Source organism: Vipera berus (assembly GCF_964194415.1).
Source record: "Vipera berus genome assembly, chromosome: 4".
NCBI classification, from domain to species: domain Eukaryota; kingdom Metazoa; phylum Chordata; class Lepidosauria; order Squamata; family Viperidae; genus Vipera; species Vipera berus.
Window position 1 is genome coordinate 56,178,155 of NC_138206.1, and position 12,829 is coordinate 56,190,983.

General features: G+C 36.2%; 1 protein-coding gene across 2 annotated transcripts in view; it reads right to left on the minus strand.

The window, feature by feature from the left end:
* The window catches only part of BRWD1 (bromodomain and WD repeat domain containing 1), a 79,872-nt gene that overhangs the window by 17,996 nt on the left and 49,047 nt on the right, over window positions 1–12,829 (minus strand). For both annotated transcript variants that reach the window (XM_081326227.1, XM_081326226.1), the window contains exons 25-32: window positions 11,514–11,621; window positions 8,495–8,619; window positions 8,326–8,408; window positions 7,581–7,692; window positions 6,244–6,305; window positions 3,893–4,048; window positions 3,541–3,661; window positions 1,433–1,558 (exon numbers count right to left, since the gene is read on the minus strand). In XM_081326227.1, coding sequence (XP_081182353.1) covers window positions 1,433–1,558; window positions 3,541–3,661; window positions 3,893–4,048; window positions 6,244–6,305; window positions 7,581–7,692; window positions 8,326–8,408; window positions 8,495–8,619; window positions 11,514–11,621 — 893 coding nt within the window. The remainder of the gene's footprint in view (window positions 1–1,432; window positions 1,559–3,540; window positions 3,662–3,892; window positions 4,049–6,243; window positions 6,306–7,580; window positions 7,693–8,325; window positions 8,409–8,494; window positions 8,620–11,513; window positions 11,622–12,829) is intronic.

Sequence of the window (12,829 nt, forward strand, 5' to 3'; positions counted from 1 at the left end):
CTGTGTCCTGGCTGCTGTTATGAAGTGAAAATTACAGGTCATAAAGTTGAGATCCAGTAAGGAGTGCAGAAGTGCCTCAAGGGGAGGGGGGGCTGGGTGGCCTGGAATAGACCATGTGCAAGTTAGGGGATGCTACAATATGGAAGGCTCAGCTGCCTCAGACTGCAAAGCTGCTACACCACAGAAGGTTCAGTTACCCACCTAGCTCTATAGTTTACAACTGTGGGGGCACTGCAACTTCCTCCACCAGCCTATCTCCCCCACCACTATGTTTTTTTAGCTACCCTGCTCTCAGCAGCACTCAGTGGTGGCAATGTTGCAGCTGAAGTAGAAGCCCAGGGCCTCTAGCAGTACCAGGCCTCTAGTACTAGGCCTCTACTTCAGCTCCAGCACCACCATTACCACTGAAAAATGCTGCCTCAAGCCACAGACCACTGGCCTTGGTTGCTTCATACCATTCTCCAAACCAATGTCATGTTCCTTCTATAAGCCTATCTCCTGTTCTTTCTAGAAGTTGGCCTACCATTCTCAGAAACTTCCTGCTCTTGCCCAGGCCTCGCAAGAATAGGACACTGGTTTTAGAAAAGCAGAAGCCCTGTTCTCATGCCTCTTCCATGCCTCCTTCCTCAAATCATGTTTGCTATTTTGCAAGCCAGTGAACGATTGAATGAGGTGCTGGCTTTGTAGCACAGAGACCGGCACGCAGAAAGAATGGGATATGCAGCCTGGAAATGATGGTAACATGTGGACATGGAAGCAAACTATGTCTCAGAAATATATGGATAAGTATAGTAAATAGTCTAAAAAGCAGAGACATCACCCTGTCAACAAAAGTGCATATAGTCAAGGCTATGGTCTTCCCAGTTGCAATGTATGGCTGTGAAAGTTGGACCATAAGAAAGGCTGAGCGCCAAAGAATTGAGGCCTTTGAACTATGGTGCTGGAGAAGACTCCTGCGAGTCCCTTGGACTGCAAGGCGATCAAACCGGTCAGTCCTAGAGGAGATCAATCCGGACTGCTCTTTAGAAGGCCAGATCCTGAAGCTAAAACTCAAATACTTTGGCCACCTAATGAGAAGGAAGGACTCAGTGGAGAAGAGCCTAATGCTGGGAAAGATCGAGGGCAATAGAAGAAGGGGACGACAGAGAATGAGGTGGCTGGATGGAGTCACTGAAGCAGTAGGCGTGAGCTTAAATGGACTCCAGAAGATGGTAGAGGACAGGAAGGCCTGGAGGAATGTTGTCCATAGGGTCGCGATGGGTCGGACACGACTTCGCAGCTAACAACAACAACAACAACAACATAGTAAATAGTATTATTTTAAGCTAGATTTAATTGGATTTTGTACATCAGAGACACATATAGTAAATAAACCTGGTATCACTATAAACAACAAGCTCATATTTTGCTGTTCTACGGATATATTGCTTACCTTATAAATTCTAAGAGTTGATCAGTGATTTTCTGAGCAGTCTTAGCAATTTTGCTATTGGGTTCATTGAAGGTCCGAGCATTGCTTTCAATACATCTTACCTCCCAAATCAATGCAGAAAGTCTCCTAGATATTTAGCAAGCAAACAGTTAAAGTTGCAGTCTCTAAAACTGGATCTTTAAAGAAAAAATCAACAATTCATTCTTTTTTATACTGGATAAGTATAAAATAATTTGTAAAAGGGGAGGAAAATTTACTGCTTTATCTTTTTTGCAGCACCCAGCCAGACTGGATCCTACATGTTAAATGTTATTTGTTCACTTTAGGCCTCTTTTTTTGTACATTATTTTTTCTTAGGATTGAATGTATGCTTTTGTTTTGTTTTTCTGTTTTATATTTTATTTTTTATGATAAAACAATAAATGATGTTAAAAGAAAAAAGATAGTGTTGTACTTCCTAAAGTTTTAATTGTACCATGCAAAACTATTGTTTCATGTATAGGTTTCCTAAGCAATTTTAGAAGTTATTTTTATTTTGTCTCTTAATTTATTCCAAACTTATGCAATGCAAAATTAGTAACAGCAGCATAGTTATAATTTTATATATCAGTCTTCCCCAATTGCCAGAGGACATTGATTACCCACCTTTCTTCAAGAACAGGTGAAATGAAATATCTGAATCTACTATTCATATCCTAATCAATAAAGGTGTCCTTAGGATATGACAGAAACTGCACATCACTAAAAGTACTATACCAGGGGTAGGCAACCTCGGCTCTTTTATGACTCATGGACTTCAACTCCCAGAATTCCTGAGTCAGCTATGCTGACTCAAGAATTCTGGGAGTTGAAGTCCATGAATCATAAAAGAGCCGAGGTTGCCTACCCCTGTACTATACCCATAGTGGAGCATGGTGGCAGCGGCTTTATGCTTTGGGGCTGCTTTTCTTCAGCTGGAACTGTGGCTTTAATCAAGATGGAGGGAATTATGCACAGTTCCATATATCAGTCAGTTTTGATTTAAAAAAAAACCCTTCAGGCCTCTGCTCAAATGCTGAAGAGGAATTTCATCTTTCAACATGACAATGACCCAAAGCTTATCTTCAAATTAACAAAAGAACGGCTTCACCAGAAAAAGATCAAAGTTTTGGAATGGCCAAGCCGGACCTTAGACCTGAATCCAACTGAAAATCTGTGGAGTGACCTGAAAAGAGCTAGCTGTGCATAAGAGATGCCCTTGCAATCTGATAGATTTAGAGCACTTTTGCAAGGAGGAGTGAGCAAAGATTTCCAAGACAAGATGTGCCATGCTGACAGGCTCCTACCCCAAAAGGCTGAATTTCTATCATGAAATCAAAAGATGCTTCAACACAGTATTAGTTTAGGGATGAGCACACTTATGTAATTACGTTATTGTCCATTTTTTGTTGCTATTCCCCCCACTTCCAAATAAGATTTCAATTTATTTTTCAACTGAACTGTACAGCTTATATACTGTGTTAAAGGTGAAAAAAAATCTGAAGTGTTTTATCTCGGTCAAGGAAGATGATCTGTTTCAAAATCTCATGGAAGACATTTTTCAATTTATGGATGTAATTTTTCCTCTAAGAGTTTGTGGGAAAGGCATTTGTTGCTCATCAGCAGAAATAGACACCAGGATTTTTCAGACTTGCTGCCCAATGTCTTTTTTCCTATATTATTTTTATTCTATTTTAAAATAAAAATAAACAGAAAGCTAGTATGATGCAATGTAATCATCAGGCTTTTTGTTTAAATTTAAATTCACATTTAGAATTTTTTTTGATATGATGAGAAGCTAAAAGCTTTTTCTAGTTTTTCAAAAAGAGACAAATAGAATGTAACCTGAGGAGACAGAGGGAACAACTCCACCAGTTTGCCATCTGGTATTATGATACTCACCATGTTTCACCATTTTATGAATACACAAGTTACTCTTTTACAGCAACCATATTTTAAAGTATGTAAGCTCTGAAAATCACATATATGTTCATCTCCCCACAAACATCATCAATCATCTGAAGTTTAACTTCATAGCAATTTTAGAAGCTAGTTCCATTAACTGGTTTCTAGTACCAAATCAGACTAACCTGTAGAAATTATTCATCAGTCTCAGCCGAATAGTCCAAAGATCGGTTGGATAAGCTACTACTGTACTATACTTTGGATACGTATTCAGATCAACTGGACTAGCAAAAGCTGCTGAAATATCTGTCAAAATAATTATAAAAATAAAAAATAATGAAAATAAAAATAATTTTAGTTGGTTGAAATAACTAAATACATTGTCAGTAAATAATGCAGTATTCAGTAAATTGCAAATTAAGTTTATTTTACAAAACCTGTAATACTTACAACACCTAAGCAACTGAATTTAGTGTACAACACTATATATGCCTTTATATTTATCGAAACACAGCTATCAAATGTTTAAAACCTTACCAAGTCTCAAAAGTTGATCAATTCCACAAATAATTCGTTCACACTCTTCACTCTGCGATTTCCCCGGCCATTCTCCCTTTTGAGGTTTATACAGTAGTTTCGCCATTTCTTCAGCAGTAACAGAAACACTTGCTCCCATTTCTTTAGGTTGATCAACTAATTTTTTTAAAAAAAGATGTAAAAGAGAAAAAAAACAAAATGTAGCAAGGTTAGCAAATCATTTTATGCCAAGCTTTTATAGCAGAAATTAGTGTCAGGCACAAAGAATCAGACCATTCATAAAGTTGCAGCATCGAAGATTTATTCAAACCTATTTTCAAGGTTCCAACTAATGAAGCCACATTAAGCAGAACTCCGAGAGGCTTGAAGTTTCCTCAAAGCACATGTTTATTGGACACATAATATCTGCACTGTCAAAAGTGAAACCAACTCTGAAATTTCCTTAGAGATTCAATGTAACTAAAAGTAATACTTCCCTCCCCTCTACTCTGCTACAGATCACACTGCCCAATAAAAGCAACTGGCAGGCTTCTCAATTCATCTTTGTTCCTCCTTCCAGCACCTGGGGAATGACCTTGGTTCCCCACAGGACTGCTCGGTGTTTTGTGTAGTAATATTTTATTTTTATTTATTTTATTTATTTTAATTCCATTTATATCCCGCCCTTCTCCGAAGACTCAGGGCGGCTTACAAGCTTAGCAGTAATAAATAGCAATACTACTTTCCCCCTTCTCCCCATCTCTGTGGCAACTTAGAACGAAAAAGATGGCCTCAGCCAGGTTTGTTTCAGAAATTGACACCTATACACAAGGAATCTAGTCAAGTAACGGTCGGTACTAAATGGGCACTAGAAAAAGGCACTAGAACAGAAATCAAGAGGGGCTTTCTTATGGCAACACAAGGACTCTGATGACGCTTGTAACTTTGCCCTCCCACGAGCCCTGCCTGCTCTTTTCCTACAGTTAAAGTTTTACCAACAAAATCATTTCAATTTTTTGCTTTCTAAATATTTATCTTCAGAATTTTCCACACTGATATCTTCAGAGCTAGAAATGGAAATATTTAAAGTTAAGTATATTTTTTTAAATATAATAGCTGCAACAGCTGCTATGAAATTCTTTTTTGTTTGTTTTTTGCACAAGCTGCTTTTGTTCTCCTAGAAAAAATGCTTTAAGTGCCTATTTACTTTCTCTGTCAAAAGAAAAGTGGGCAAAAGGAATGATTTTGAGTATACATTTGTACCAGAACAACTTTTTGAAACACACAGTGCACGAATTAAAAACCAAACAAATCACATTCAACATATTGTTTTAATTCAGTCATTGTGAAAGTTGTTTGTCCCAATATATTATGGTCTGTGACTTAGCATGTTTTATAAACTCAGCTATTTATAATTTATTTATTTATTATTGGGACTTATATGCCTCCCTATCTCCCGAAGGACTCAGGGCGGCTAACAACAATAACATACGTCATATAAGGAGAACATATACAAAATGCTTTATAGATGGCATCTCCCTCCGGCTAGACTTTCCAAAATGTTCCCCGGATTGTCGGCCGATTGTTGGAAGTGTGGTAAAGGGATTGGCACATATTATCACTTATGGTGGACATGTCCGGAAGTGGTTAGATATTGGATGAGGATCCAAAAATGGATAGAGGAAATCACAGGGTGTTTAGTTGATCTTAAACCAGAGACGTATCTGCTTGGCTCCAGGCCTGGAAATATTAAGAAGGAAATATGGTATTTGGTTTTACATATCTTAACGGCGGCAAGGATGGAGTATGCTCAATTTTGGAAGGCAAATCATACCCCGCCGGATGAAGTTATAATTAGGAGAATACTTGATTGTGCAGACACATTGACCAAGAAGTTGAAGGGTAAAGAAGAGACACCAGCATTTCTATCATGGAATAAATGGTATATTTGGATGGATAAACGATTAAAGAAATGAGGGTGGCTTGGAGGTTGGTCAAAAATGAAGTGATATAGTCTTTGTTAATGAATAAGCTTTGGAGTTGGATGGTTATAAGAGACTTAATGAGTGGAATATAATTGTTAGTTTAGAAGTAGATATAATGTGAAATTTTTGAAATGGTTTTTAATTTTTTGATTTCTTCGTTTTTTGTATATTGTAAATGTGTTTTTTTGTCTTTGTTAGTGTATGGCGTGTTTTTAACACAAAATGTAAATAAAGATTTATTTTTAAAAAACCAATAACATACAATAACATAATGCATTCAGGAACCATGTATAAGGTTAATTTTATCCAAATGCAAGTTTTTAACTACTAGCATTAACTGAATAAACTGACCACTAGGAAAATCATAAACAAAATGGATTAATATACCATTCTCTGGAATTGGTTCCATGTCCCATGGGCTAAGTCGCTCAGTTTCACCATTGTCCCATCTATTAAACAAATTAGAAAAAAACAGTGAAGATATTTCTATGTAGAAAATATCACATTCTAGATGTAAAATTGCACTTTTGTTACATGTTATATATACATACACTAGATAGAATATTTTCTTAAGGGAACAAAATTATAGAAGGAATTAAAGGTATTTTCATTAATATAAGCATACATCATACCCCTCACCTATTTTCTTCATATGAACCCTGGTGATGCAGTGGTTAGAATGCAGTATTGCAGGCTAACTCTGCCCATGATCTGGAGTTCTATCCTGACAAGCTTAGGGTTGACTCAGCCTTTCATCCTTCCAAAGTCAGTAAAATGATGACATAGATTGTTGGGGATTATATGGTGACATTGTAAACCACACAGAGTGTGACATAAAGCACTATGAAGTGGTATATAAATGTAAGTGCTATTGCTATAGTGCTATTGCTATCAATGGTCCCCAACTCCAATGTGCAAGACTCTGATTTGGGTCTAGCAAAAGTTGCATTTTTCCCCACTAACTTTTTATTGTCTATTTAACACTTTTCAGTATCACATTCTGGAAACCTAAGCCAAGGAGTTTCTCTACAGCTATAATAGACATCATGATCTCTTTAGAGCTACAATGGTCTAACTACAATGGTCTAATTATGATCTCATTACATTTTCTGATGTGAGGTAGTCACATCACTGTCATATCATAGTAGTCACTACATTAAAGAAACTATGAAACTCACTTTCTAGTAAGTGTTTAGGATCAAAACCAAGATTACAAATGTCTGCATAATCCATCCAAGGAAACTAGAACTCCTATGTTTATCTTATCTGGCCATCTTTTTTTCTCTCTTTCTTTCTAAATATATTCAAAAATTTATTTTGCTTTATGAATGGTCATGCTATTTTTTTTTTGTCTTCCATTCAACTAGGCAAAAGTAAAAAAGCTCCAAGATAGCAAATTTGGTGTAGTGATACCAGGATAGAATCTACAAGGAAGTTCTAGTCCTGCCTTAGGCACAGGTCAGCTAAGTAATCTTGGCCCAGTCTCAGCCGTAGAAAACAAGCAATGGCAAACCATGTCCAAAAAAAGATAGCAAAAAAGACCTGGCAGGAACTTGTCCAAGCACTCACCAAGAGTCAACCCTGATTCAAAGGCACCCGCCCCCACCCCCAATTTTTCATTATAAAAACTAACATGCTTTCATAAAATTATAATTTGCAGTTAAAAGAGACACATTTTTAAAGTTATCATTAATGTGACCATCCTGAAGCAAACATGTACATACTTAACACTGTAACACTGAAAAGGGCTATCTGGATATTGTGGTTGATATGGCTCTTGGCTCAAAACAGTTCCAAACCACCAGGCATCATCAATAATTGAACGAAATCGATCATCTGTAAAGAAAAAAAATCCTCACAAATATACTGTACTAAAAGTTATCCGACCTCTTCTGTAACAATTTCTATAGTCATTCTAGAACATCTAAAATACTGTGCTAAGGAAGACACCATATTTGGCCCTCAGACATTTTTGGAAGTTTCCATCATCCCTAATCAGGATAGCTAATTATCACTGTAGTTACAGTCTATACTGTACTTCAGGTTGATGCTTTAAATATAATCATAGGAACATAATTTATTTACTAATCATTAAGCAAAACTGGATAGGTTTAAAGTTGTAAATTTTTGGACTATATTATTGGACTATATACCTATGAGAAGCCTGAGAAACTTTAGTATCTTTTATTTACAGAAAATTGTTAGGTTCAAGTATATTTCCTGCATTTTATAAAGTGGGAGTATCCCTCCCCAAAAAAACAAAAAAAAATCCCTCCAGTTGTCTGATTTGGTTAACAATCCAGTTTTAATATCCCTACTACAACTTTGTCTGGCTACCAGAAAGGTTTAAAGGCAGATTAGACTGAAACTTTCAGTTTAATTTTTAAAATGAATATGCAATGTAGCTATAAATAACTAAGTAAGATGTTCAAGATAATTATTTCCATAGTAGGGCAAAACCTAACTTACAAGGTTGCCAGTTCCTTTGCCGTGCTTCATCAAAGAACTGACGCAACACCAGGAAATCAATAACATCTGGCATATCATGGTATCTAGAAAGATTAAATTTTAGTCAAATGCGCAATGACCAGACTGTGGATACAATCGTAAAAAATAGCATAAGGAAAAAGATACAAACTTGAGAGAAAATGATTTGTCTTGAAGCTGTCCTGTAACATGATCCACGAGAGTAAGTTTAAGACAGCATAGTGTAGGAGGTCCAACTTCATAATGTATCCCAACAATTTTTACAAATTCTTGATCCTAACAAATTCACAAACATTTTTGTTAGTATTAATACAACCATTAGCTAAATTATTTATAGTTCTTTATATGATAGGTAACCTATGGCATTCCAAATCACACTGAACTTCCTCTCAGTGTGCCTGAGGAGGAAACTCTGAAAAATGCTAGTTGTAGTTTAGCAACATTTGAGTGCCATATGTTCTATGTGAAAGCATGTAAACGATAGGATAAATTGGGCAAAAATGAGCAACAACAAAATACTGCACAATATTAGGACACTGTGCAAAGAATGAATTGTGCACTAATATATGGCATTCACCAGCATTGACAAGTGACTAGACATATCTATGTTAATCAGACAGGTTGTTTCTCTTTTAAGTCTTGAATCTTGAATGACTCCGGGGTGTTACATATATAGTACATACTGGAGTTGGGCAACCACTACATGCATTACTCCAGCTAGATCCCCAGCTTGGAAAGCAGCCCAAACTGCCTTGTGTTTTCTATTCTATTGTGGAACTTTATTCAGGAAAGCCAGAACTTCTAGCAGGGGAAATGTGCAAATGAAAAATAATGGAATGCAATTTGTGGAGATATTAGACAATTGCTAAGGTGGTAGAATCTAACACACATTTGCACGGAAGATATAGTGTTTTTTCAATGCAGCAACGACTTGCTAAAATCACTGCTGTAGGATCCTAGCTACTCTTTGCCAGGTTAATTTGACTTGGTTTTTTTATCAAGATTTTCAACAGTAGCTGATTATTTTACTGTATTTGTATGAATTTGTTTTATTTCCCTAAGAATCTTCAAACTGGGGCAGGTTATCAAAACTTCAGAAATATAATTAATTCTTCCAAGTACAGGTGGCATCATCTTACATACTAACACATGCATGCTCACTTTTATCAGTATGATGAATGTGGGATTCAGAGTAGGAAGTAAATGCTGGGTTTTAGGACAAAAAAGAAACCCCATCCATGTTTTATTCGATTATTTAAAATTAATTATAGTTTAAGAAATAAATAGTAATATTGGTTTATAAGAGGGATAAATGGAAAAATAAAAGTAGACTAAAATGTTATGATTTTTAAACAAAGTAAAAAAATTCTGACACGCAATGTGAAAACCATTTAAAGAAAACATGTTTTTGAAAAAAGCTAATTTATTGCTTTTCATACTTGAGAAATCTACAAACTTAAAAAAAGCAACATGGAATGAGAGTAAAATTGGTACGGATCAACTTTTGGTGACTCTGGATAAATGAAAACCATCCCAACTTCTTGGTAATAACAACTCCAAAAACATTTCAGTAATCACTTTGATCTCTTGTATCCACTTTATTTGTTGTCTTCCTGTACAGGTAGTCCTTTACTTATGACACAATTGAGCTCAGAATTTATGTTGCTAAGTGAGAAATTTGTTAAATGAATTTTGCCCTATTTGCTAAGCACATTGATTTGTGCTTTAGATTGTAAGCCGCCCTGAGTCTTCGGAGAAGGGCGGGATATAAATGGGATTAAAAAAAAATTGTTAAGTAAATCACTGCAGTTGTTAATTAGTAACACAACTCTTAAGTGAATCTGGCTTCCTCATTCCTCATTAGTCAGAAGGTCACAAAAGGGGATCACATGACCCAGGACACTGCAATCGTCATAAATATGGAACCAGTTGTTAATCGTGACATGGGGATGCTGCAATGGTAAATGTAAAAAAAGGTCATAAGTCACTTTCTTCAGTACTGTTGTAACTTCAAATGAAGTTATGAACTATTATAAGTCATGGACTACCTGTACTTTCTTTTTCTTCAACCTTGTTTTTCTAATCCATCTTCTACTTTTATCACATGTGCAGAGCAGGACAATTAGTTTTTATTTGGTCCAGGACTCATTGACTGGTTTTATCTCAATTTATGGTACTCTTCATAACTCTTTTCAATTCTGTACTTCAAATGTTTTTATCTTTTTTTCTCTTGCTCTTTCTCGATGTCCAGGTTTCATAGCAAGCTATTACTAATGAAAAGACAACTATTTACAGTAACTATTCTGATCTTTGTTGTCATGGAATTGTCCTTATGCATCTGATCTTTCTAGCTTCTATTGTTGATACTTGAATTAAAAGGACTACAGGCAGAGATTTAAAGTCAAATCAGATTCAGCACTTGCATGTTCTACGTTTATTATTATAGCCACCTCTTTATTCTCCTAAATGCAGATCAAAGCTATATACCTCCTTAATTTATTCCCTGCCAACTGTAAGCTCACTAAACATGCAGGTTAACATTCCTATGTAGCAATACACTACTAATGCTGGAAGAAGGAAGGTAGTGATTAACAAATAAAGGAAAATCAAGACCTTTGCTGGCATCTCAGGGAAAGATGGCTGCTTGTGGAATTCTGCCATGTGGTCCAGCAACGGAATGCCCTATCCTCCTTCCATACCCCAATTTCTGTACTCTCAAGATCTTTGAAAGGTAAGTGAGTGATTGGTGATGGGGGGAGGGAGAAGCGTGTGGAATTGGGTGAGCTGACCAAGCAGGCCCAGTGCGTATGGGGAACCAATGTAGCAGGATGGAGGGAAAACAGGCGGGGAGCATGCTGCAGATCTTTACAGAACCCACAGAGTTGCTGCAACAAGATATAACTTTGGGACTGGGTCTTATCTTATCTCTGGGAGGTTTGTCTTAACTTTAAACCATTGCTTAGTGACCTGTCATAAGTCAAGGATTACCCATAGTAATTTTCACAAAGGCATAATTATTGGATTTCACTTTTTTCTGTCTGGTTTGTTCTGTTTCGATCATTTACTCTTATTTTTTAACTTGTATTCCCTTGCTTTATTCTTCTATACTGCTATTAAAGAAATGTGTTAAAAAATAAGTATTTGATAGAAACAACCAGTACTAAGCTTACCCTAAGCACCATTTTCCTCCAAGGTTCTTTCTGAGGATTCAATTCATAAATATTGTTCTTTCTTACTGCTTCAATATAAGCTTCATGGCCTTGTCGAAAATAAATTGCCTAATGTAAAGAAGAATGTAAGTCAAAGAATGAAAGACAACCGTATATTTCGTTTAAGTGAAATATTAGGATGAATTCTGAATCCTAACCCTTTTTATCTGATGTGAGATGGGCATCCTGCAATAGATAATTTTTCCATTTTTGTCTAGGGCAGGGGTAGGCAACCTTGGCTCTTTTATGACTCGTGGACTTCAACTCCAATTCTGGGAGTTGAAGTCCACGAGTCATAAAAAAGCCAAGGTTGCCTACCCCTGGTCTAGGGAGAGTTATTACATGGCCTTGTCTGTAGTTTTAGCTTTTGAATTTCAACCAGATAAATCTATTACAACAAAGAAAAATAAACAGAAGAATCCCTTAACAGGGCCTATCACAAACCCAAGTAAATGCTTCTTTTAAAGGTTCTTGGCAATCAAAGATTAGTGATGGGGTTGGGATCACTGTGTCACAACAGAGGAGAATGAATTTTTGTAATAAATTTAAATGTTTAATTCTTAGCGTGATGTGAGATGGAACGTGCACAAACCCATTCTACGGGAAAAGTGGCTGACTCTACTGAGAAAGATCATGCAATAGCTTTCTTCTCCAAAATGCTGTTTTTGCAATGGAAATGATATTCAATTTGTAGCACTGAGTCAAAATATTTAATGTAATCCATGTTGCAATCTTGCTTCAGAAAGCAGAGAATATGCATGCCACCCACTATAGAATGAATTGTGACAGAAACCCTGGATATCTACCATGATCTTTATTTCTCATTTGCTTTGAAGACACAAATAAGATGAAGTTCCCCTATGGCCCAGACAAGCATTGACTCAGTTCTGCATCCTATCTAAGTAGCTTCTCATTCCTTCCATGGCAAAACTTTAACCAATACAACTATGGAGTAGCCCATAAATAAAAATAAGAAAAGCAGGGAGATTTCTTAAAAATTTGTGCAATCACAGCACAAGCCTTACAATTTTCCTTCCCAAACATGATGATGATGATGATGAAGATGATAATAATTAATAATAATAATTAATAATAATTAAATAATAATAATAATAATAATAATAATAATAATAATAATAATAATAATAATAATAATAATAATAATAATAATAATAGAGTTGGAAGGGACCTTGGAGATCTTCTAGTCCAACCACCTGCTCAGGAAGGAAACCCTATACCACTTCAGTCTCTTCTTAAAAACTTCCAGTGTTGGAGCA